Source organism: Ceratotherium simum, chromosome 10 (genome assembly GCF_057802395.1).
Source record: "Ceratotherium simum simum isolate JZ-2026a chromosome 10, ASM5780239v1, whole genome shotgun sequence".
Lineage (NCBI taxonomy): Eukaryota > Metazoa > Chordata > Mammalia > Perissodactyla > Rhinocerotidae > Ceratotherium > Ceratotherium simum.
In genome coordinates, this window is record NC_141909.1 from 1,226,217 (window position 1) to 1,252,803 (window position 26,587).

The window sequence follows — 26,587 nt, forward strand, 5'->3', positions numbered from 1 at the left end:
CCAGGACCCTCTACGAGAATCCCCTCTAACACGGATCTGCCTCAGCCACGGCCATTGCTGCCTTGGGAACTCCGGACCTGGCTCCCAGGTCATGGACTCCCAGAGAAGCACCCACCCCTTCTGAACCGTGACACAGGGGCGGCGTGTTGACCACGTTGTGGCTGCAAACTTCTCCCTCTTTGATACTGAGGGAGCGACGATCCCTCGTCGGGGTAAAGACGATGCAGGTAAATATGCACAGCTTCCTTCTCAGAGGCCCCAGGGACTAAGTTTGATTCCTTTAACGTAAGAGTGCTAAACTGCCCCCAGAGACAGAGGACACGTCCTCTCAACCGGCTGGCTCTCGGTCTCCAGCCTATGGTTCTCTCTGCCCGCAGACGAATGCCGTCTGTGCGGTTTCTTATTAACAGCCCAAGAGGCCAGTGACACATCCTAGACAGGGTTACTTTAACAGGCTGGGGGACTGCAGGGAAGCCGTACAGAGAAACCTCTCTAAAGGAACAGCCATGCCAGAGAGTGCCTCTTTGGGAGAGATGGTGGGTGTGTGTGTCAGGCCTGGGTCCAGCTCGGGCACGCTGTGAACACAGTTGCATCTCCCGCTGTGTTTTCCAGGCAGACTCGGCTGCACGTTCCAGCTGAGGGACAACCATGGAGCCGCACCAGACACCTGCCCAGCCAGCGCTCAGTGCAAACCAGGCGATATTCCACTTCTTATGTCAAAACACTGTCTTGCCTGATAGACCTTTTAGGTGAAGCTGTTTCCACCTCCAAGGATGAGGAATGAGCTTTGTTCTGGCAAACTGCACACTGGACTGCTGAGTGAGCGACGGCACATGAGTGCGCATGGAACGTTTGCCCTGGCACATGGAGATATGGGCGGGATATGCACACACACGTGTGGGTGTGCATGTGTGCAATACACAACCATATGCCGTCCAGCCAGGCTCAGGCAGGTCACTTACCTGGGGCAGATAAACGTGCGTGTAAAAAACATTTCGTTTTATCATCATGAACCTTTGTTATCAAAATGACACAGCACAGCAAAACTTTGGAGGAAAAACAGACAGTCTGACAGGCTCACAGCACACCGAGAGGGACGCCTGCCGGGTGGCGCATGGACCCGTTACCTATCCTTGGGCTAATCTCGCCCCGGCCGCGGCAAGAGGTCCCTCAGGAGTGGCCTGATGGCGCTGGGCGCGGCCTCCACCGACGCTGCGAGTTTCACGCTCCTCTGCAAGGCGAGGAAAAGCACTGAGACGCTGCCTCCTCGGTCCCGGCAGACCAGCTGCACAGCCAGACGTGGGGCCAGTGGCCCTCCGTGAGCACGGTGCCTGCCCTGGCCTGGGCCACCCACGGGGTCCCCTGGCGTGGGAAGGGCCCTCGGTCTGTGGGTTTAACGTGGAAGGGTGCACAAGTCGGGATGGTGGGACCCCTGGCTCTGGGGGTCAGCACCTCCCAGGGCTCCCCCAGGGAAGAGATGGTCTTCACGGGGACAGCATGAGCGCAGGGGGGAGGGTGGGCCAGTGGGAGAGTGGGGCCCAGGGCCACCCCGACGAGCCCAGCACTGGCTGCAGCTGGAAGGGCCACCTGATGGGCCTGCTCCCCGGAGCACAGGAAGCGCTTCCAGAACCTGAGGCTAAACATCCTGCCACCCTCACCTGAAAGCTTCCAGAGAGCCACTGACCAGACAGCTGTGCTCCCCCAGAGAGCACCGAGGCCCCCGGGGAAGAAATGGGCTCCTGCCGTCCCCATGAACTCTGCTGTCCTCTGTGACCCTCTGTCCCTCTCCTCCTGTCCCTCTCTGCACCTGCCCATCCCTGTCCTCCTCTCCCTGTCCCTCTCTGTGAGCCTGCCCCTCGGCCCCGTCTCCAGTAGAGCAGAAGAGTGCTGGCCCCGAGACTAGAACCCTGAAGGTTCAGGTGTCACAGTGCTGCTGGCACGGGGGCCAGGCGTCTGAGCACTGAGACTTCTTACTCAAACTGCATTAGTTTCTCAGGAACAAGGAGAAGAGAATTTTAAGAGTCGAAGAACTACAGGGTTCGAATTGCACAATGTCGTCTGGTGGAAGGATGCACTAACCCAGTGATGGAGTTGCTGACTTTGTAGGGCAGAATTACATATAATTAAGTTATATGTAAAAATAAATACAGACAGATACAGATAGATCTATAAATATATATATATAAACTATATATACATATATATATATATATGAAACTTGGGGTCTGTGATGTTTTTCGTTTTAATAGACCAGATTGAAAGAAAAAAACCATCCATTTGAAGCACAATATATTCCACATAAGGACTAGTCAAATGTTTATTCCTCCAAAGTTTTGCAAAATCCAGGTGGTTTTATAGCAACACAAGTGTTCACCCGTGTGTGCCAGGAGCGTGCTGGCTTCAGGGACCCTGTGTGAAGGTGTGGGTGTGGCAACACCTGTGGGGTCACGCCGTGTGGCCGTGGGCACCACAGGGCACTCAGGGATGCCCTTCTCCGAGCAGCCTGAGTCTGGCTCCTGCAAAGGTTCAGAAGCTAATCAACCCTTAATAACCCACATCCACAGTTAAGTATTTATTTTTAGCCCAGAGCTGTGTGATTTAATCAATTTCACAAGCACCTCCTGTGACTTACTAACGTGTTCCTAATAATTTCATCCTAAATGTTTTCAAGTATGTAAACAGTGAGATGAAATTATGTAATTTATTCTAACAAATTCTGATGGCACCAGATTAGAAAAATCTCGATTGCCAATAATTACTTGAATTTAAAAAACGTGCCATCTTGTTAGTTAAAAGACAGTGTTTAAAATGTATAGAAGATGAACTGTGATTAAAAGGAAAAAAAGCCTTTTTCTTGCTTTAGGCATTTTCCTATTAAACAAGCTGTGCTGGTAAAACAGGAATCCCAAATAGACACTTTCAAAGGATCATTAATTTTGAGGCACAAAAATGCAGATTTAGGGACATGAACAAACAACTGGAAACAGAGAGAAAACTGCTCCGTCCCCAGAACCTCAGCTCTGGATGGACAGGCTCTGACCCTGGGCAGTGGCCCCAGAGAATGCTGGGAAAGTGGCTCTGTGTTGTTGAGAAAGGACCTCGGCAGCCACTGACAGCAAAGCAGGCTTTTTCTAAAAACAATCAGCTTAAAAAAAAAGTTAACAGGGAATTTGGTAAAACACGTGACCCTAAACATACCCCTCCCTGCTCTGTCCAGTCTGAGTGGCCACCCCAGCCTGGCCTTTTCTGTAGAGCTCTGCAGCCTCAGTGTCCCCCTGTGCAGATGAGCTCAGAGAGGGCAGTGCGGGGCCTCCGTGCCCATCCCCTTCGGGCTGCGGAGAAAAGGCAACGCTGAGGTAACTGTGGGACCAAGGAACAGCCACACCCTGCCTTCATGTGTGGGACCCCTTGCAGGTCAGCAGAGTCTAATGGCCGTGGCCACATGCCCTCCACGGCACCTGAGTGAAGATGCGCCACCCTGGCCCGTGGGACCTGCTACTTCCAATGGACGCTGGGAGAGAAACTGGGTTAATGGCATCGGGAGAAGACACGTGCATCTCAGGAGGCAGTTATCGTGTCTCCTGGTGCGGGGGGTGGTCACAACACCGACAAGAGACACACACCAGGGTGCTCGGTACCGAAAGTCGGCCCTCTGCGTCCTGAGACCAAATCCCAACCATGCCAAAAGACAGAAACGCATCACCTTGTCCGTCAGAAACTCAGACTGCTGGAAGTCTGAGAGAGCATAAAGATGGTGGACTGCTCGACAGAAAGGCACTGGTTCTTAGTCTGCCAGTCCAGAGGTCAGGAGGGGCCATGCACGTCAGAGAAGGTGGCAGTGGGTATTAGCAAAGAGGCCGCAGACAAAGGGAGCGAGGAAGGAAAGAGAAACAAGAAAAGGCGGTGAGTCTGGTTAAACGTCAACAACGCCCTACCGGTCAACGCTGTCCCTGTCGCACTACGCCACCCCGGGTGGCAGGCTAGGCCGCAGGCTGGACCCTAACGCATCCTCCTTGATAACAGGCCTGGCCTGGCAGAAATCCTTCTGGACTCTCCCCTCCTGGGGCATGTGGACTTCACCCCTGCTGTATCTCCCCCCTCTCTCATGGTCACCGTCTAAAGGCGGTAACTACGAAGCTGACAGTGAAACCGTCCACATGGACTTCCACCGAGCTCTGCGTGAGATCCTGTCAGCACTGCGGTTACAGATGTGGGGGGCATAAAGGAGGGGTCACTGGGCGCTGGGTTCCACCTTTTCAATGAGCACAAGAGTTCTCACCACCCAGGATTCCATGTGGTGGGGCAAAGGCCGTCACCACGCCCGCCCGCCCCAGTGGAGGGCTGCCTGTTTCCATCCCAAACTTGGGCCAGCGGCACTTGGAGACTGCGATCAGGGGGCCATCTGGGCCTTCCCGAGCGGGTCCAGACTGGTCCCAGGAGGTATGAGTCATCCTCCACTGCCTGAACCCCTCCCCGCCTCCAACCTCACGGGCACAACCCCCTGTGCACCACAGGCAGGAAGAGCCCTGGCTGCAGCTTCCGCCCTCTCACCAGGATGCTTCCTTCTCCTCAGCGAGGCTCTACACCTCCACGGGCAAATCTCAGGGTGATGGGATGGGGACATGCCTGCCCGAGGTCACAGGGGCGAGGGGATGGGGACGTGCCTCACTTGAGGTCACAGGGGCGAGGGTAAGGGGGATGTGCCTGCCCAAGGTCACAGGGGTGAGGGGACGGGGATGTGCTTCCCCGAGGTCACAGGAACAAGGGGATGGGGGACATGCCTGCCCGAGGTCACAGGGGCGAGGGGATGGGGACGTGCCTCACTGAGGTCACAGGGGTGAGGGGACGGGGACGTGCCTCACTTGAGGTCACAGGGGAGAGGGGACGGGGTCATGCCTCCCCGAGGTCACAGGGGAGAGGGGACTGGGATGTGCCTCCCCGAGGTCACAGGAGCAAGGAGATGGGGGACATGCCTGCCCGAGGTCACAGGGGCGAGGGAATAGGGACGTGACACCAGGTGTTCTACGCCAGGGTGGGCATTCTGCATATGTCACTTCTTTCCTGAATCCAGAATTCGGCTTGCTGGCCTCCATCTGGGAGTGTGGAACATAAGCAGCCTCCTAATCACCAGCATTTCTCGATATAAACGCTAAAGTTTTGAGCCAAATTCACCATCCCTAAAAATAGTGCAATTTTACCTTCAAAGTAATGATTAACTTAAAAAACCTTTTTAGATTTACACGAAATAATGTGTCTTTTGTATTGGCTTAATCTTTCTTAATCTTTTTCTTCTTCCAGCCGCCTAGCTGCGTAGGTCTAACCCTGGTCATCTTGACTTCACCTACACTAATGCTCAAAATCACCTACCATCATGGAAGTCGTTAGTAACACCTGGACCGAGCACATTTACACACCCAGGCCCTTCCCGCCACCCTTCATAAGGACGGCCCACTCCGACCCCGGGAGCGGCCAGGTACCTGGGCCCTCTCGGTGGCGCTGGGCCAGAGCTGCTGGCACAGCACCTTCTTGAGAACGTCGGGAAGGAGGCTGACGGTGATGAGCAGCACGATGGCCAGCCAGGCAGGGCCGCTGGACAGCATCTGTATGAACACGTAGTACATCCTTTGATAACTGAGGAACGGCCTGGAGCGTGGAGGGAAAGAAGCATGAGACGCTGGCAGGGCAGATCCTCAGAAGCACCAAAGTCCTGGCCTCCGCCTTCTCAGTGTGTAGAAGAGCCCGTTCCGAGGTAACCATATCAACAACGGGATGCATGACTCCCCATATGGGGTGTCATAGGGGAAAAGGACAGAATTCCATAAAGTCATCTCAGAGGGAAAGTGAGTTGCTGACATTCAGTTTCAGAATAGCAAAAGAGATTTAAAAAGATTAATATAGGTGGTATTTTTGTATCCCAGAATCACAACCTGATCAATGGCTATTAACATGGAGAAGATACACCTGGGTTCAGATCAGCAGTTCTAGTTAACCACCTAAAGCTTACGCCAAAAAATGTAAAATTTTTCTATAGAAATACAGAGCGTGAAATGACTTCTGTACTAGGCGAATCTATAAGTCAAAGAAAATACCTATACTGCTGAACGCAAGTTACACAGTTCCACGATTCCTAAACCACACGGCCCAGGAGCTGGTCAGATAAGTTTTCAGGACAAAACCTGCCTTTCACAGGGCCACAGCTTTGGGAAGTTCACTAGAACTTCAGGGCTCCTCAGGGGCAGGGTCGCAAACCCATGGAAAGCTCGACTGGTGTCGCTGTATTTCCAGGTCTCAAAGAACATGCAGTGCATGGCTTTGGCCACTAGAGGCCAGCAATGGACTGAGACGCTGGGTGGACATCAGCAAGCGCCAACAGGCAGTGACTGACCAGAGCGCTTCCTCTCCGTCCTAGGGCCGCCTGTGCGTTCCAGAAGCTGTGGTCAGTACTGGACGTGCAGCGCAGGGAGGGCACTGCTTCTGGCCTCATGTCCAGCCAGGCCCAGGGCGAGGCCGGCAGGCCCAGTCGAAGGAGGCACTCCCTCCCAGGTCACGCCCCCAGCCCCAGCCCTGCTTGGGAAATGCTCCGTCTTACAGGGAGATGCAAACAAAAACAGGAGAATGATCGACAAACACAGTACGTGTTGCGACAGGAGCAGGAACAGATGCTCAGGGCACGACGTGGAACTGCCCTGCCTGTGACATGGTTCAGGGGAGGCCTCAAAGAGAATGACGAGCCACCAGGTTTTGAAGGATGAGTAAGAGCTCACCAGAGAGGCTCGTTGGAAAGGACATCCTGGGCAGAAGGAACGTGCATTTAGCAGAAAGGAAGCCAAATGCGGCCACTTTCCTGCCCTCATAGGACGGGCTGCTTTACAGCAATTCTCTAACCCAGCTGTCCTGCTCGCTTTCCACCCACAAGTTCATTTTCAACATGGCAGCCACAGCGGTCTTTCTAAAAGAGCAGCAGACTCTGCCGCTCCTCTGTTCAAGATCCTCGATGGCCTCCTACCATCAGACTGGGGTCGAGGTCCCACAAGGCCGACAGGCCCGGTGTGGCCTGCCCCTACTGACCTCTCCAGCTGGACCCAGACCACTCCCTGGTCACGGTGGACTTCCTCCTGCCTCCCAGGGCCCTGCCTCAGGGCTCCTGCACTGCAGCTCCCCTCCTTAGGAGCACAGCTCTGTCTGGAGTTACACTGCCTCGGCCCGAGGCTGGCTTGACTGGCGTACCCGTTGTGTCTGCCTTACCACTCATGGTGTGTAGAGAATGCAGTGTGGGGAAGACTGAAGGAGACTCGACCCATCCCATACCGAGCTTGCACCTCATTCTAGGAAGGATTTAATAAGCATGACCTACTATTATGATGATGGTGATTTTTTCCCAGGCTGCTGCAGCAGAGCGCGTGAGCTTAACCACTACACCATAGGGCCGGCCCAAAATAATAACTTTTTCGAGAACCCTTCTCTGACCTTTGATCTGATATAGGTCCCTTGCTATAGCCTCCAGGTCTGTCCCCCCTCGTCACAAGCCAATTACTTCTTATCCAGCGTGTGTCCTCACCGAGAACATGGGAGCAAAGGAGCAGGGACAACACCCGCCTTGATCCCCCGAGGGCCCCGCAGGCCCTGGCACAATGCCTTGCACTCAGGAGTGAGGGTGTACGGAAAACGCGTTCCGAGCCATGATGGTACTGCAGGACTGGGAGGGCGACAATGACGACACGAGATTTACCAGGTCCGTACCAGACAACTCCTCCCCAGAGGAGCGAGAAGGCGACGTAGAACAGCAGGGACCCCCAGAGGACAAAGTGGTTCATCCACGTCCAGTAGTGTGTGTCTAACGCCAGCTGGAAGGAAGAAAACGGCGAAGAACAGTGCTGTTACTGGGGGGGTCAGTGTGAGCCCCACAGCCGGGAAAGAAAGCCAGAAAAGAATGAAAAAACAAACCACCACATCTTCTTTTAGCCAAGATGCCAACATGAAACTGTTTAGGAAAAACAAAACCTCAGACTTCCAGTGGAGAAAAAGCACATGTGATGTCACAGCCTCTCAACCACGACACTCTGAGCGGCTCTCACTCCGGGCCTCAGGAAACCTCCCAGGGACGCGCTTCTCTCACGGGGAGGCCTCGGGGCGACAGCTCAGGGTGCAGGCTATATTACCACTAAGGAGATGACTTCTGGATTTTCTATGTATCACTTTTTAACACTCAGGTTGATAGCTTTTGGGACTTTCATAAATGATATCCCATACAGAATTTGACTTGATTTTAATAAGAGCTGAATTTTCCCCAATACAACAATTGGTTTCAATTAAAGTGTCTTTTGATTATACTGGGGATGAGGATGCTTGCCATTTAAGAGAATTCTCATCTGACTCCTTTTATCAAGAAAAGGCTCATTCCTTCCTTTTCCTTTTGTGTAACTCTGGAAGTTCGCACACCGGATCGCCTGGGTGTGCTAAGTCTGCTCTTGACTCATTTGAATGGCAGGAAGATTGCCCCAGAGCAGAGCCGGGAGCTGGCACGGGCTGTGTGCTGGGTGTGGACTTGTAATTCAGTGTGGATTATAATTCAGTTCACAGACGGGAGACCCACACACGGCAGGGGCACCTGTGGCAGGAAGAAGAAACATCATCGAGAGAAGACTTACCTTCAGTGTGACTGTAAACACCATCACCGTGAACACCAGCGTCCCGAAGGTCCAGTTCCCAAATATCTGTGGGAAAGCAGTCCAAGGAGTCTCTTGTTAACACGTATTTCCCCCCTTTCACACTCAAAACAAGAGTGATAGAGAACACAACTCACTGCTCCTGCGGCCCACACCTCGAATCCCAAAGGGACAGGGGCCACGTCTGGTACATCCAGGGGTGCACTAGACCCCGAGGCTCCCAGCACCGTCTCCCGGGGCCGGGTCAGGGACTCAGTGGGGGCTCAGCGCCCGTCCTGCCCTGACTGTGCTGTTGCCCTGGGGGCCCCTCGGCCCTCAGCAAACGTCCGTCCGCACGTCATAAACTGAGGGCCAGGAGAGCACCTGCAGCAGGTGTGACTGCCCACACGCACGAGGCTGAGTGTTCTTCTGTTCGCACAGAGACATTAACCGATTACCAGCTCTACGCCTGCTGCACGTGCAAGAATAAACTCAGTAGAGTTTGCGTCCATGCTGTTTCAAATTCAACTTAAACACCTGCCTGCTCTGGAAGAAACACAACAGCTAGAACATTCCACTGGTGAGCAAAAGAGAAAAGAACCACGTCACGTATGGGACAGCATAAGAATGGTGACAACATAAGAGGAAAACCACAAGAAAGGAAGAAATGAAGACAGATGAAACAGAGGGACGTGAAGGCCCCAGCGGCCAGACCACAGACACGCCACAGTCCCACAGAAGAGGCCACAGCCAGGAGGGAAAAGCGGGCGAGCTCCAGGGTGCCCTGCTCCCTCTGAGGACTCGGCAGGATGCAGGGGGACGGCATGTGGGGGAAGCACATACGAGTGAGGTCATGAAACAACACACTTGCCAGCCACAAAGACAGCAGAGTGAACCCCTGTCCTGAAGGATCCTTCTCTCAGGGACAGTCAGTCCCCCGGAGACTTCATTCTACAAGAGTTACTGCCTCTGAGATCCACACCACCTGGGAACCCACCCGTCTCTGGTTTGTCGGATTCTGTGAACTACGCCTCTCAGAAAATATTCCTCGCGCTTCTTTAAAAGAAAACACAGCTTTATTTCACAAAGAATTAAAAAGCCCCAGTCCAGTAACATGCTGGGCCTCAGCTGTAATTTCTGCAGGTGAACAGCAGACACGCACAATGACTGGAACCCAGAACCGGGAATTCTGGTTAGAACCCAGGCGACAATGCCACACCACTCTGCCTTCACCTGTGCCCCTTGGGAAGCTGTTTCCGGCTCACTGGCTCATGTGACATCTCTGAAAATGTCCTCTTAATTTTCTTATTTGTTTCAAGGGAGCCTGCGGGCGAAGTGGTAATAGTTCATGATTAAAATCTTTTGCTGTGATTTCTACGGATCATGGGAGGGGGCTGGGATGATCCACGAGGACACGAATCCCCTCTCTCAAAGGGACGTCTGGAGGGATGATGTCTGCCCTGAGTGACAGCAGTTCCCCACCCCCAGGAAGCCCGAGTCTGATTTCCTAACCTCACACTCTCTCTCCAACAAGAACTGAACTTGACAGCCTCACGCAGCGATTACGAGAACTCCGTGGCAGGCCTCTGGAGCCTCCATGCCCCCGATCCGAGCTGAATCCTCTCCCTCGCACTTCGTCCTCTCTCCTCTGAGGATGGCGCTCCTGTAGGAAATCTGCTCGTAAAAGCCCTAAAACCCAGACCCATTTAATTTTTAAGTGGAGAAAAATTCTCCACGGCAAATGTAACTTGTGTCTGCTCAAGATCACGGTCATAGAAACACCCACTACTCCCCCTCGGGGACGACTCCACCGTCTACTGAGCCTGCTGGAGAGCTTGGTTCCCGCCAGCCTGGCTGTTCGTGTTTCAGCTATCTCCACATCTCCTGACTCCTATCACAGCATGCTGCAGACCTCCACGTGTTCCCCTAGGAACATCCTGCTGTTCAACTGTAACCAAATAACTGTTGTCTTAATATTCTCATTTGTGGCGTCAAACTGAGAAACAATTACGGCTCATGACATCTGGGCAGAAAATGCTCCATTAGTGAATTTCTCTTTAAAAAGTCATCAATGATTCTACTGTTCCCTCAACACCACACATGACAGATAAACATTCCTATAGAATGACTGAGGTCTTTAAAAAAAAAGTGGTCCTCACCTGCTGACAACCAACAGAACGGGGCGTCTAAACTATACCACCAAGAATACAAAAGCATTCTTGTTTGGGAAGGATTCTATCAGAAGGTGACGACCAACATAATCACCAGACTGCCTGCTGCCCGAGAACCAAGCGCATCATCGGTTTACCTGATTTACCTGAGTTTTGCAGGTTTATGTGAATTACTACACACCCAGCCTATAAAGCTATTTTTAGTTTTGTAAGTGATCTAACACTCTTAACCCCAATACAAACGAGAATTTAAGAATTGACAATCCAGAATGAGAAAAGCTCGCCTGGAGACACCAAGGCACAGCATCACCTCAGCCTCCGGGGCTCCTGTCCTCCTAGCAACCCAGGACGCAAACATCCACCCTGGTTCCTCGAAGATCTGGGCTATTTATCCTCCTCGTGTTCTCACACCCCCGAGTCTTCAGTTTCTCCAACGTCTACAGCGAGTTAGTGAACTGCAGCAAAGGTCACCTCTCAAATGCATAACCATGGACAAGCCTCACAGGAAATACCTTATTTGGCACCAACTGCCCTGTGTGCTGTTCATAACATTGCCATGTGTCTCAGAAGCTCTTCACTGACAAGACGGATATTATGTGCGTTGAACCTTTGTCATGACAAGCCAGCGAGCACAGGAGGGCTCAAAGCTCTCAGCAATGAGCGGTAAGGCTCCCCCAGGCCTTTCTGAGCTGATGTGGTGCAGGCCAGCTTGTGTTTTCTCTATCTTGGTCTCTCTTCTGTCACTGTTTCAAATTCTAATGACCAGTTTTGTCCCATTCGGCTGAGCAAAGCATGCGATGGTGGTGGGGGACACAGAAGTGTCGCAGAAAAGCATCATCCTAGAAGTCAGTATTCAGTCGTGTGGTGGCTCAAGGCACCTCCAGGAAACAAGGAAGATGGAGATAGACCAGGAGCTGGTAGAAATCCTCAGATCATGTGAAGGCCTCAGAAACACACCACACCCACTGACCCAGCAGCACGGGGAGCAGCTGGACTGAAGGCTGGTTGGAGACGCTCGAGGGCTGCAGGGTCTGAGCAGGAGGAGGACACGCTGCTGAGCACTGTGCCGGAGGGCCTTACCGGGGGTCACCGGTCACCCGTTTCCAGGGCACACGGGCCACACGAGCCTCTTACGTGTCCTTTCCTACTTAAACCATCTTCCAATGGCACTTCTGGAGGAGTACCCACCGTCTCACAATGCAATCCTGAGACCAAAGCAAGTAAGCCGCAGCACGGAGTAAACCACATCCTAGAACGTCTGCCCTGAACATCTGGGTTTGGGTTCTGCCACCTCGCCTTGCCCGAGTCGTCTAATCTGTGTGAACTTCAGCCTCCTCGACTTCACCCCCATGAAAATGTCCAGCTACGGGGCGACTGCAGCAGGAGAGGTAATGTTTGTGTAAGGAAGCTGCGAGCACAGGGCCAGGCGGAAAGCTCGTGTAACCGTGTGGACACGCGGCCGCGTGCTGAGCTTGTCTCGGGACAGAGGCTCAGTCTGTTACAGATGCACGCAGGGGCCTACTTAGAGCCTGACTCGCAGGAAATCTTACAAGAGATACATAAGAATGACAGGATGGCTCTATTTAACTACATTTACGGCCTGGCAGCACCCAGGAATTACTCAATTAAAATAAACAAAGAATAAATTCTAGAAAAATGGAAAGTTTTTAGAGGAAATAAGATTTTTAAAACTTCTCAAGATCAACTTAGTGAAGACTGGTTTAAGTTATAATGAGATAACAGCCCCTTTCAGTAAGGGAAAAAAACAAACGAATGGATGGGTAAAGAAATTCCACAGGACACAGAGCAAGACTTTGTGTTTCAATCCAACAGTCTTAAGGGGTGAACAGAATGGGGACACGAGATGCGTTCCGTCAAACAGGAAATGAAACGAACGTCTGTCCGCAGGCTTCCCTTCTTCTACGTCCACAGTCGTGTGTGTCTGCCAGCCGGTTAAATACCGTGACGCTCAGGCAGGAGCAGTTCTGCCCCACGTTGCTCGCAGTTCCACCGGCAGCGAGGGTCTGCCAATCAATCAGAGCAACGTCCCCAGTGGGCCTTGCGGGCCTGCGTGTACCGCCTCTTAGGGAAAGGGAAGTTCAAACATATCAAGTCGATTTAAAACACATCACTGACTCAACCAGCAATCCCGACATAGAAATTCAGAGGAAACACCAAGTAGGAAGGATGGGATGGCACACACACGTCTCTGACACGACTGGTCCCACAGCGAGTGGGGCGGCAGCGGCTAACGGTGTTTTTACTGACACAGCACACAGAGGAGGGCACACGTGCAAATATTTCGAGAAATATTTTATCCATAACGCACTCCAACGCATACAGCACAAACCCACAACTGTCTTACCATGTGTGTGCTGGTGGTCATTATCTGAGATGGGAAGGGAAGCAAGTGGCAAAAAGAAAAAAGCAAGAGACAAATAAAACAACCCCCAGAAACGGTGCAAACAACCCGAGTGCTGCGCGTCTATCAGAAAACTATCCATCTATTCATCGAAAAGGAGACAGGTACCTAAGATAAGTACACGTGAAATAACACTAAAGTGTATTAAATTCAAAATCAATCCCCATATTAAACAAGCCACGCCTGAGCGATCTACTGAACCACTGGATAAACAGCCAACAATGAAACACAAGTTATAAAAATAAAGTCTGCAATGCGCGGGCGGGGCGTCTCCATGGTCAGCAGAGCGCTGGGGAGCTCGGCAGTGACTGACGCGGCGGGACTGTGGATAGAGGGACAGGTCTCCAGGCGTCAGGGGTCCCCGGGCTGGACGAGGGACTGCGCTGACCAACAATCGTATGGGATGCGAGGCTTACTCCCAAGTAGCCAGCACAAGGTCCAGTTCGTACTAACCTGTCCGTTGCTGGTCACCGTTGTATTCTCAAACATGAAGTAAGCACCAAAGAAAAACACCAGCGCGTCGAACACCCCTAAGAAGGTCCAGTAGACGAACACCCGCCAGCGGAGCAGAGCGTTCTTGGTGACATCCCTGTGAGAAGAGAGGGCGGGACATTGTGACCACATTCCACCAGCACAGCCTCGCTCGGCGCCCCTGCCGTCTCCACCGCTCTCTGCAGGGACTGTCCTCCTCCAGGAGGGGCCTCTAAGTCACTGGACAGTCCTGAGGCTGCAGAGCCTACACGGAGGGGGGACAGGAGGACGAAGGCCCTGACTGGTGGCCTCTGCAGTGGGGCCATCAGCAGGGCTTCTGCGGACACAAGCTCAGCCAAGCTACTAAAAGTGGGTCGTGGAGAAACCCGGCCCAGCGCACAGGATTCCTGGTCTCCTCACGTGGGGTCACCCCGTCCATGCAGAGTCTACCCACACCTCTGCCTGACCCCTACCTCCACCGGTCGTGGGGCTGGGCACACGCTCGGAACCCACAGCCTTCTGGGGATCCCAGGTGGGCTTCTCCTCCTCGTTTATACCACCACATGGAGCCCCAGGTCACACCACTTCATGCCCTCTGGCTGCCTCTCCACACGTTTGTCTCTTCACCCTATAGCACCCCTAGTTCCAGAAAGGCCTTGGGACAGCTCATAGTACAAAGCCATTACCACAGAAACAGAGCGTCAAACCATAATAAAAGGGAGCAAATATAAGGGGATGGCATACAACCGCCACGGCAATGACTCTGTGTGATAAATGGGAATGACCAGTGAATACATTTGAGCTCCCTGGCAGCAAAAGCAGAATGATTTTCAGCTTTAGCATTTTACTACACACGGAGGTTCATTTTTGTGTGTGTGCTGAGGAAGACTGGCCCTGGGCTAACATCCACGCCCATCTTCCTCTACTTTATATGGGAAGGCGCCACAGCATGGCTTGGTGAGTGGTGTGTAGATCTACGCCTGGGATCCGAACCCTTGAACCATGGGCCGCCGAATTGGAGTGGGTGAACTTAACCACTAAGACATGGGGCCGGCCCCTTACACACGGATGTTCTTGAACGATGTTTGCTTGGATATTTTCTCTCTCAAATTGGACCATGATATCACCATAGGCAGAGAGACACCACAGCTCACACTCTGCTTCTGAAAGTAACTGACACGGGACACAAGGCACAGGCTGGACTCACGGATGACAAGACTGCAGGCCTCAACTCTGCTGCACGTTCTGATGCGACTTCTCACACCTTTAGGTGCAACAAGCGACACCCTGCAGGAGGCCCTTCGGACGTGCGTCCACAACCGTGTGTACACGTCTATTCTCTTAGACTCGTTCTCGATCATTCAATGCATACGACAAACTCCGACTTTGCCCTTTTAATGCCCACAGTGATTATCCGGGGCTCCAACACCTCAGGATCCTACATAACGGCTGACTCTTCTCACGGAGGCTGTGAGGCTGGCAGGGAGTGTTTGACAGTGTGGGCACAGGAACCACACACACACACGTGCGCACACACGTGCACACCACCAAGTACCAGCCACACTGGGGAAACCTAGGGGGTCGGTGGTGATGTCAGTGTCAGAACCTGGTGGGGACCCTGTGCTGCGGGTCTGGAGGGTGCTCCATCAGATGTCACCACCAGGGGACGGGACAGAGGCTCACGGAACCTCTGCATTATTTTTACAACTACACGGGGATCTGAACTTATCTGAAAATAAGTTTAATTTAAAAAGAAACAAAAAACAGCAAGACACACAACCTGCCAGGGATCCTGGAGTGCAGTTCTAAAATAGCAGAAAGACATCTTTTGCTTATTATTAAAAATACTTCTTCTACGGGCCAGCCCAGTGGCATAGTGAAGTTCACATGCTTCACTTCAGCAGCCCAGGTTTTGCGGGTTTGGCTCCCGGGCGTGGACCTACGCACCGCTTGTCAAGCCATGCTGTGGTGGTGTCCCATATAAAGTAGAGGAAGATGGGCAGGGATGTTAGCCCAGGGCCAGTCTTCCTCAGCAGAAAGAGGGAGACTGGCAACAGCTGTTAGCTCAGGGCTGCTCTTCCTCACGAAAAAACCAAAAAAACAAAAAACTTGTTAGCAGAAAAGAGTACACTGAGATCAGATATGTTAACTTTTCTTTTTCCTCGCTGAATAGAACATATTTGGATCTTAAAGGATAATTTGGGCCTTAGATCCACTGCAGTCACAAGGGGACAGAAACTCTCATCCCCAGGTCTTTCATAACCATCAAACAGCTTGGGAAAATACAAACTGGTTTAATACGTACATTTCAAGTGTATCATAAATCCTCTATCTAATTTGAGGTATATTCACTTAAATCACATTGTTTCCTGCTTGGAGAATCTCCTGTAGAAGCCAGTGCATCAGCCCATACTGGAAGGTTCTGGTTTTTATTTATTTATTTATTTATTTATTTTTTAAAGATTTTATTTATTTATTTCACCCCCCCCCAAACCCCAGTAGATAGTTGTATGTCATAGCTGCACATCCTTCCAGTTGCTGTATGTGGGACGCGGCCCCAGCATGGCCGGAGAAGCGGTGCGTGCCAGGGATCCGAACCCGGGCCGCCAGCAGCGGAGCGCGTGCACCCAACCCCTAAGCCATGGGGCCGGCCCAAGGTTCTGGTTTTTAAATAATTCAACCAGGCGTTTATCGGAAAGGATCACCATGCGGCTCTAGCTACTCTCTGTGCTCAGCAGTGTTTCTGAGGCTAGTACCTGTAGAGGGAGGGGTCCCTCCTGAGTGTGTCGATGCCGACGTGCTGCTCCACCAGGCTGTACAGGAGGATGGGGAGGGAGGTGAAGCTGATGTTGTACAGGGTCAGGTAGGCCGTGTCATACAGGGTCTGCAGGGACAAAATCATGTGAAGATGACACTGTGCCTCCTGACACAGTTTTTATGCTTTGTTTAAATATACACATTTTCTAATTTGCAAAGACCTACAAAGACGAGCACTCTAAAATGCACACAGAGCCATCTTCCTACAGATACAGAAGGACCAGGACGTTTTCAAAGCTTCATGATGTCAGCCAGTCAAGATTAAAATAATGACAGAAGCCCACCTGTGACCCCCATTTGGCACCACAAACATGCAACAACAAAAAGCCTGCAATCAAGTTTGCAGTTTTGATCACTGTCTTCAAGATTCCATCTCCCCAGCCCCAGTGCTTCAGATGAAGCCTGTGGCCCACGGTCCGTCTCAGCAGGGACGGGAAAGCAGACGAGTGACGGGACGGGGCCCGAAGAGCCCGTCTCTCCTCTCCTGCCAGACGGCCTCCACTCGGCACACCGAATGTGCTGGACGCCGGCAGGGAGACACCAGGAGAGGGTCTCAGATTCAGCCCCAACCCTTCCAGTTAAGTCAGAAAGCCAACACAGCGTCCCGGGCCCGGGAGAGGCGAGTCCCGGCACAGCCCTCCCTGGGCCGTGTGGGAGCCTGCGGTGAGCAGATGCCGGCCCCTGCACGCCCATGCCTTCAACCACCTACGGACGGGCTTCCGGGGGCCAGTGAGGAGGGGGGGCGCTGCTCCCTTGCCTCCCCCTAGTCCCCCTGCTTGTCCCCGAAGTCCACCCTCCCCCCACCGCAGCCCCACACGGGAAGGGAGATAAGGCTCAGGCGAGCTCCTGACTCCAGACACTAGGACTCACCTGTTGTGAAAACCCACAGAAGAACTGGTATAAAAACTGAGGGAAGATGAAGCAGACATTCTGGAAGACAAGTTACATACCTGTTAGTTCAAGGGCATCTATCGCTTATCACAGAATCCCTGAGAGGCTAATTCGTGACACCACTTTATCTGGGCAGAGTGACCCAAAGACCCCCCCTCTATAGAAGAGCTGGCGTTGGCTTTAAAATTCTTCTGTCAATGGCACCTACAGGGTGTACGTGACTGCGTTGAGGTCACTGAGCACAGACAACGTGAAGGGAGATTTGTTAAAGAGAAGGAGGTATCAGCATAAACCGGACAATCAAACTGCATGATGAATAATGAATTATTTCAAGGAATTATAAAGAATGCCCCTTCCTCAATCGTTTTACAGCTGGTATCTTCTTCTTAAAAGGTTCCACGTGAAATTTTGTGAATGTGAGAAAAGTGCTACGGGGTTTCCCCTCACAGTGACAGGATTAACCCCTTCCTTTCTGACAGTGACTTCTATTTTCACAGAAATCGCCCCCGTAGCATGGAGGCATTCTGACAAATGTGTCATTCCACCATGTGTGTATGCCACTGCAACTGAGGGAGGAACCAGGACTCCCTCCTACCTTATAAAAGAAGTACTGCACAAGCTCGGATATCCTAACGTAATAAAGGTGCCCATGGACGAGCAGCATCTTCTTTAGATGCTTAAACTTCGGTATTGCATAGTCACTGTTCCTGGCAGCCTGACGACCTTCCTTTCCGACGACGCCTACGAGAAGGGAATAAATGCGCTCAGTAAACCCTCTCTCTACACCACGTGAAAACGGGAAGAACAAAATAAGGTCGGATTAGACCATTCCTGTGCAATTCCCCAGTGCGAACGCGCCACACCACGGACGGCATCCTAAACGTCTGTCTATTTTCTAGGACCTCGCCTCTGGCTGTGTCCCCTCCTGCCTGCCAGAAGTGATAAACCTCAGTTACCAGGATGTGCAGGGAGCCGGAAACGAAGGGGCTCACCTACGCCCACGTGGGCCTCCAGGATCATGCTCACGTCGTTTGCGCCATCGCCAATGGCTAAGGTAATAGGGTGCTCTTTCGAAAGTTTGATTAATTTAACAATCTGAAAAGAAACAAGAGCAGAATTTATCTTCTTTGTTTATTTTTGCTCAGTTATTCACTAACTAGGCAAAAACAACAGATGTAAAGTCAGTTCAAGAAAATGAGAAAAGTATTTGCCTAGAGTGAATTTACTACATTCCATCTATTTATCCATGTAGGATGAAGTCTTTTCATACTGAAACCAAAAAGTAAAGCAAAAGGAGCTGAGACCTCATGACCAGGAGATGAGCTGAGAAAGGCTGCAGGTAAACTCCACAGACAGACACAAAACTCACGCAGGGGTTTTCAGTTGCTGCTACACTCACATATCTACCCATACAGGGAAATATATTTAAATACATAGGGGAAAAATCTGCACTGCATTCTATCAGAGATTTTGCTATTCCAAGCTGTTTGGTATCAAGCATCCATTTTTAAAAATAAGCTGTTCTTCATGCTATTTTAATTTTCAAATTTGTCATGTGTGCAAAATCAAATCTGACAATTCAATGCAATGAATAATTTCCGAATTTTTAGTCCCTTTCTTTATGGTCTTTTTTTCCATCTATGTACCTAAGTGTGATGATTCAAGATATAGGACTGAAAAGATGAGGAAAAAAATGTGTGCAATGCCTTCTTGTTTCAAGATGAGAGACTGAAACACAAACTAATTTGTATAAAAGTTTGCAAAAGTCAGTTAAGAACCTAAAAAAAGTAGCGTGGAACACATGAAGATCAAACACAAAACCCTTAGTTGCCATTCTGGATGTCATTATATCAGGTTTACACAGAATCAAACACATGAGAGGGAGGGTAGGGAAGAAAACCATTTCTATCCCAAATGGAATGTGAATTAATTCTTGAGTCTTAGCGTGTCTTCACTGAGAATCACCCAGTGGAGATCCTGGTGTTGTCTCAGTGACGCTGTCACTACACAGATTAGTGTAGCACATGTGCAAGTCCGCTAGGATGACCCCTTTACAGGTGGTTTTCAGTGTTTCACCTTGACCACTGGTCAGTCTGAGAAGTTATGGAATCCTTTCATGAACAAGTCCAGAAAAACTGGTCCAACATATTTAAAATGTGGTTTAATGAAGCTGGAACTACTGTAGGTTTACTGACATCAGACAGACATGCATGTTCACATAGGTACTGCATACACTTAAAAAAATATTTAGGGCCAGCCCCGTGGCTTAGTGGTTAAGTGCATGCGCTCCGCTACTGGAGGCCCGGGTTCGGATCCCGGGTGCGCACCGACGCACCACTTCTCCGGCCATGCTGAGGCCGTGTCCCACATACAGCAACTAGAAGGATGTGCAACTATGACATACAACTATCTACTGGGGCTTCGGGAGAAAAAAAAAGGAGGAGGATTGGCAATAGAGGTTAGCTCAGAGCTGGTCTTCCTCAGCAAAAAGAGGAGGATTAGCACGGATGTTAGCTCAGGGCTGATCTTCCTCACACACACACACAAAAATTTAAAAAACACTTCAGGTGTGTGATTCCACAAGTACATGGCACAGTGGGTGGAACATGAGCTTGGAGTCCAACAGACTAGAAGCCTAATTCTGACTGCCATTTTCCAAATGCATCCTTTTAGACAAGTTATTCCCATTTTCTGCACCTTACATACTTCATTTGTAAAATGAGCATAACCTCACTCACCTAACAGGGTTATTCTGAAGGTTAAAAGGGTTCAGACCTCTCTCTGTAACTAGCACATAGCAGGTGCCCAATAATGCTAGCTGCCTCCCATCCATCTGTGGTGTAGATTCCTATACGTGATTATACCTCTTTTATTTCACATGAGAAGTCAGACAGGGACACCTCTCCTGGCCTTTGCACCAAAAGGGTCATCCATTTGATTCAGTCAACTCTTATCAACCATGACAAGCAAATAGGATCCATGTTTTAAATTTCTATCACTTTTGCTTCTATTTTAAAAAGATGGTACGCTGCTAGATTTCAACAAACAATCAGAGGCTGTAAGAACTAATGAGTGTTTTTCAATAGGTACATACCCCCCAGTCACTAGCTAATGACAAGGGGCAGGGAGCATGGACCTGAGCCTTCTGCAGAGGGGCCATCCGGCAGCAGAGCACAGCACTGCAGTTGCGGCAGATTTCAAGGAACACTTCTCTGTAGTTGCTGGAGCTTCCGTCTTCCTGGGGCTTCATTATTAAAGACAGCGCGGCTCCATCAATAATTAAACCATAGTCGTGCACATCTGCTGAAAGTCTGTTAGATCATATGAATCACAGAGATTACTCAATAACTACATCTACAGATTTCAGAAGACTATGTAATTTTTTTTGGATATCTACAGATGCTACAAATCCAGGACCAAGAGATTAGGAAACTAGTATTTCTTGTTTTATTAGTACAGTCTTTACAGTATTGGATGTAACACCTCTGACTACATTTTCAAGTTGTGTTTTCATTAAACATTCTTTCACAAAGGCAAAGCAAACATAGAGTTCTAACTGTGGATTCATGTGCAGTTTCCAGTAGTTCTGAATCACAGAAGGAGAGAATTCATCTTGCAGCCTAAAGAGGTCGGTCTTTATTCCTGAACTCCCTGGACATGCTCGCCAACCTCAGTCTTTATTTTTACAGCTAAATATCTCCTTGATATTCTGCCTGGATGACCTGAATAGGGGAGAACATGGTCCTAATATAGCTCTTTCCTGGGTTTCAAAATTACAAGGAACATTTGTAATCCCCAAAAGGAATTCTGTAGATCAGGTGAAGAGAAATATCTTTGTACTACTTATGAATAATTTAAAATTTGCACGATTAGAGAGCTGTTTTTGCTTTACCTATTAATGAAAATCTAAAATGAGTGAAATGAAATCTAATCTTAGATCAGGCATCTGACACCAGCAAGGGCAGCATTGATAAAACCTATCAGAATAAACAGCCAAATATTCCTGGAAAAACCAACTCTTGGGTGGATACTGTTTTGTCTTGAGAGATAAGCAACCATGCATTATTAGTATTTCCCTCCCTGCTCTGGCAGATGCTCCAAGGAATGCACAATACAGCCCCCTGCGTGTCTTAGAAGCAGATGAGAATGATCCCATTCACAATATTTTATGAATCAATCAAGTCTTTCTGTGTCCTTTAGCCAGCTGTCTGAAAGTGGGGACACACACACACACCCCTCTCCTATGCATACACTCTCCATGCAAAAAAGACATGTCACGGTTGCTAACAGAAACAGCTCTGGTCAGGTTCCCAGTGTTTACTGTAAACACACTGATGCTGTTAGGATGCTGGAGGAAGAACCGTGTGCCCAGAAAGGGTGCCGAGGCTATGACCCTGCAAATGGAGGTCACGTCAGTTGCTCTGAAAACATCTTCTGCGGTGGGGAAGGAGGGCGCCACCTACCCTGAGAAGTTGTCCCTGGTTAAGCCCCCGCTGCAGCGCAGGACCGTCTTACTCAGCTCGAACAGGACGTCGTGTAAGGTCTGCTCCTCGATCTTCTTGGTGGTGAGCTCGAGCAGCTGCGTGTTCCTCCTGAAGAGCTTGCACGCATAGCAGGTAGCGGCTGCCGTCTCCATCTTGTCCCCGGTGAGAACCCAGACTTTGATGCCGGCCTTCTGCAGCGCTTCTATGGTGTCGGCAGCCTTCTCCTGGAGCCTAAGGAGGCAAGATCAAACACAAGGAACACAAGTGCTGACAAAGCACACCAAAGTAGGAACTTCAGAAGCTTGTGATTAAAATATTTTAGCCCCTCAAAATTAAAGAGCTCTGTGCTGCTGGCTCATGATCTCACTGGAAGGTACCTGGGCCTGTGTTTAAAGTTACGTACTAACTTTTCACAACAAAGCACTTCCTAACGCCCAACAGATAAACGTGGATAAAACACTAAGAAGTAAGATGGCTTCTCATATAATTGACGTCTGCCAAGCATACAGTTTTCTGGCTGGCTGGGACTTGCTCCCTGGAGAGATTTTAGGCAATTATAAGAAGGAGAGTTATATAAGACCATCACAACAACAAAAGAGTCTCAACCAGAGAAAAATGGGATCTGGAATAGCTGTGGTCAGTAATATTCATCATCTTTTCTCTCTCTTTTTTTTTTTTGTGAGGAGGACTAGCCCTGAGCTAACATCTGACACCAATCCTCCCCTTTCTTCTTGAGGAAGATTAGCCCTGAGCTAACATCCGTGGCCATCTTCCTCTACTTTATATGGGACGCCGCCACAGCATGGCTTAACAAGCGGTGCGTTGGTGTGCACGCAGGATGTGAACCTGTAAACCCCAGGGCGCCGCAGCGGAGCATGTGCACTTAACCACTTGCGCCACCAGGCCGGCCCCCCATCACCTTTTCTTTTGGTATAAACTGTTCCAATTTTGCCACTGATCTAATTGGAGCCCAGGTACCACTAAACAATGTAGACTGAGAATGCCAGTAGTGATTCTAACGGGCTAACATGCACCATGGGCTCACCGTGTGTCAGATGCCACGTGAAGCATTTTAGGTACAACACTTCATTTTTACAACCACCTTCTGGCGTGAGGACGTTATCATCACCCATCCAACGTGTGGAAAACTCAAAGCTTGCAGAGGCTACAAAACGTGTCTGAGGATAAACGGCTCTCGACACTGGTCGGGATGTGTTGCTGCCCGTGGGAGTCGGGCATCAAAACCAGGTTTGCCTTATTTTGGGGGCCTGCCATTTTTTCCAGATTTCAGACTCTCAGTTTTTGATAGGCGTGTGAAGTTATGTATCATGTTTTGCCAAGTAATAAATGAACACAATGGATTCAGATTCTAACTGGAATGGTTTGGTGAGATTCTGGGATAAACTTCCTAGGTAAAGTCTCAAGATCACACAATCAAAATATTCTAGAAATAGAAAAAACCACCTCTAACTTCATCATTTTTTTGGAAAAAGAAAACTGACAGCCAGAGTAGTTTACAAAGATGCCGACTAGAGATTTTAAAGAAATAATTTGTTAGCGATTATCATCACTTCAAAGCCACTGGCTCCCCACACCGCCCCCCACCCTGGTATCTACTCTCAATTTTTCAAGGTCCCGACTCCCCATCGAGTCTGCTCCCACAACCCCTCGACAGGCCCTGTACATGGCTCCCTCCATCCCTAAGAGCCTTCCACTGCCCACCACTTCGAGGACCAGTCCCACCCCTTCCCCGGCCGACACCACCCTCTGAGCATCCTTCTCCTTCCTAACACACGGGGACCCCTTGGAAACCAAGCCCACTCTATGACTATAGCCTCATGCTCTAAAATCTGTCCTGTGGACAAATTATGCCACTTATGTTTATACCTGTCTTCCTATTCTGGACTGAATGAGGGGATAGACTAAAAAAAAAAATCAAAAAACCAAACAAACCAAAACTTCTTATGCTGCCCACTACTCTACTAAGACTGAGGACTCAGTGAATGCTTATTAAAGACACTGGAAAAATGAAGGTTTTAAGATAAGGATTTAAGTTTTGGGCCAATATAGACCTTAAAAACTTTTAAACTTTACGGGAAATAAACTCTCAGTAAATTTCCTGAAGTTTCTGTTTCATTCTGTTAAATTAGGGTATTTTTTTCTTTTCCATTCCTTCAAAATAAACTGCAATCCATTCCTTTCACTCTGCCCTCAGGACAACACCGTGGACAGATGATCATGTCTTAGTGCACTGACTGAGCCTTAAATAACTTTCAGTCCTTGCCGCAGAACTGTGACAGATCAGGAGCTCTCTCTTTGGAGGTATTTGAAAATCCGTACTTGGTAATTTTACCAGTTGTTATTTTTAGTTTTTGCAATTTTCTACTTCATTATTTTAAATTTCTTCAGTGTGTAACGACAGGTACATTGAGTGTGTTAAGGTCTAAAATGTTACACTTGTATTTGGAAAGAACTAGTGACAAACTTAGGAACAGAATTAGTTATGGATTCCATTCTAAAGAATAATTAAAAAAAAACCCTATATCTTGACTACTGATAACAGGATGTGAAAATGCTGACTGTTTCTGGTTTCTCCTGGGAAAGTGGGAACGCCAGACCTCTTATGCATGGAAAGCAGAGCATCACCCAATCGCCACCTCCCTGGGGGACCACTCCACGGATGCAGCCAGACAGCCTGTCTCCTCCTGACGTGCAAGCACATCCACACCTGGGGGGCTGACACGTTCCCCCCGAGGCACCCCCCTCCGGCCCTGCGGTCACATCGCATCGTCTGTTCTGACGACAAGGCACAGCGGTGACGTTACCGATCCTCAACGGCAGTAGCACCAAGCAGAATAAGGTCTTTCTCGATCTGCTCGTAGGCTTCGGCTAACTTCTTCTCTCGGTCCTGAAGGGCCATTTTGGCGGCCTGCAGCAGTTTACGGACGCCTTCGTACTCCTCCTGGATCAGCCTCTTGTAGGCAACACACAGAGTCCGGAGCCCCTCCTGTGGGACACAGTGCAGCATTTAACGTGAATTCCAGCGTCACTTGGTTGAAATATTGTCAATAGTTTTCTCAGTTATCTCCTCTCTCTAATTAGAATGACTAATCAGAGAATTATAAACCAACCAACCCCCAAAGGAGCTGGTCATTTACAACTAAATTATTCAAGTTCACGTTAAATACAGATAATCGTTATGGATTACAAAGTTTTCAAGCTAGTAAACACGGGAACAAATAATACACATCTGGGCCATCAAAACTTAAGACTTTGTTCCTTTATTTAGACAAGTGAAGAGTTAAACTTTTTTTAGGATAATAATATCAAGTGATATTTCCGAGGTAACATGTTTTTCATAGGGAGTTTGACCTTACTTAGCACTCACTGAAGGAAACGTGCCAGATTATCTACCAAAACTACCAGGCTCAGGAGAGGGACGTGAGAATCTAAGAACGACAGATTCTTTACTGTGATGGCAGCTCTGATGTCACCGGACACGGAGAATGCCCCCTAGCCAGCGAGGCCCAGGGAAGCCGGACTCTCAGAGCCTGGAGGGGACGCACTCGGAGGACTTCATCAGTCACTCAAGGCTCCTTCCCATCATCTGGCCAGAACCACTACAAAGGTTTAGCTGACACCCAGGCAGGCTGCCCTTCTGTTTCCCCGTTCCCTCAGCCCCGACTGATCCTGGGAAAAGAGCCACGATCCCCTATACGATCAGTCCAGATTCTGCGAGAGTACTGGTCTTCAGGCTTTGTATAAAGCTCTTCCATTGTATGAGTTCAGACTTCCCATGACTCTCAGGGAACAGTCCCCATGTCCCCACATTTAGCTGAAGGACACAATCGCTGTGGGATTAACAGCTCCTACTGCCCCCGCAGCTCTTCAGAGCCTGAAGGGAAAAAAGGAGATGGAGCAGTAGGAACAAAAAGAAGCATTCTGTGTGTCTGGAGTCCTCCTCTCCAGCAACATTCTGGAACTCCTTTATGCCCATCCTCCAGACGCTGTCCTAGTCAAAGGGGAGCAAGCAAGAAACTCACGCCTCTCTCTCCAAGAAAGGCACGGTCCTCGCCAGCAACGACCTGTGGAAGCTTACAGAGATGCGCTCCCCCGCGCCCTCCCCAGGAGCTCCTCCTAGCTTATGACGCTACATGGGGTGCTAACACCGCGTCTGACTTCACCAAACCCCTGGCACTGACTTTTGCTGAATAAGGAAGCTGCTGACATTCGATGGGAAGCACATCCAGTGATCGAGTTATAGATTAGAGACACAGACATGAACTGCAGAACAACTTCTCAGACTCTCCCTAAGGAATCATAAAACACATAGCGTATATGATTTCATTCCCATGCCAGAAAAACTGCACAAGAAAAAAGTTTTACTGGGATAACAGTTCAGAGTCGCCGCAACACTCAGAGTCGGTGCGAACGGTAAGCAGAAGCTTTCAGAGATAAACAGAACCTTGTCTTAAAAAGCAGACAAGGGGCTTCCCCTCGTGGGAATGGGAGTAGAGATACCTTCCCCACTCCTCCTGCCGGGTGCTACTGAAACCCTGGACACCGAGATAAGACAACACTGACACACAAACACAGCCAGACAAAGGCACTACAGGAAAAGGAAACCACAGAACAATATCCCTAACGAATACAGATGCAAAAATTCTCAACAAAATAATAGCAAAC

The 26,587-nt window shown here is 49.8% G+C and overlaps 1 protein-coding gene across 8 annotated transcripts in view; it reads right to left on the reverse strand.

Moving 5' to 3' along the window:
- ATP11A (ATPase phospholipid transporting 11A) overlaps positions 1-26,587 on the reverse strand; it is a 167,538-nt gene that overhangs the window by 4,461 nt on the left and 136,490 nt on the right. Inside the window, exons 18-30 of one of the 8 annotated variants that reach the window (XM_087435836.1) lie at positions 24,727-24,908; positions 21,881-22,132; positions 20,512-20,728; positions 18,410-18,512; positions 18,013-18,158; positions 17,397-17,456; positions 16,466-16,593; positions 13,692-13,827; positions 8,649-8,714; positions 7,741-7,844; positions 5,478-5,643; positions 3,704-3,789; positions 1,186-1,231 (exon numbers count right to left, since the gene is read on the reverse strand). In XM_087435836.1, the coding sequence (XP_087291962.1) occupies positions 3,712-3,789; positions 5,478-5,643; positions 7,741-7,844; positions 8,649-8,714; positions 13,692-13,827; positions 16,466-16,593; positions 17,397-17,456; positions 18,013-18,158; positions 18,410-18,512; positions 20,512-20,728; positions 21,881-22,132; positions 24,727-24,908 (1,638 nt within the window). In that variant the 3' untranslated portion in view covers positions 1,186-1,231; positions 3,704-3,711. Of the gene's footprint in view, positions 1-1,127; positions 1,232-1,366; positions 1,386-3,703; positions 3,790-5,477; positions 5,644-7,740; positions 7,845-8,648; positions 8,715-13,691; positions 13,828-16,465; positions 16,594-17,396; positions 17,457-18,012; positions 18,159-18,409; positions 18,513-20,511; positions 20,729-21,880; positions 22,133-24,726; positions 24,909-26,587 lie in introns of those variants that run through there. The other 7 variants (XM_087435837.1, XM_087435838.1, XM_087435834.1 and 4 more) reach the window with 7 other exon arrangements.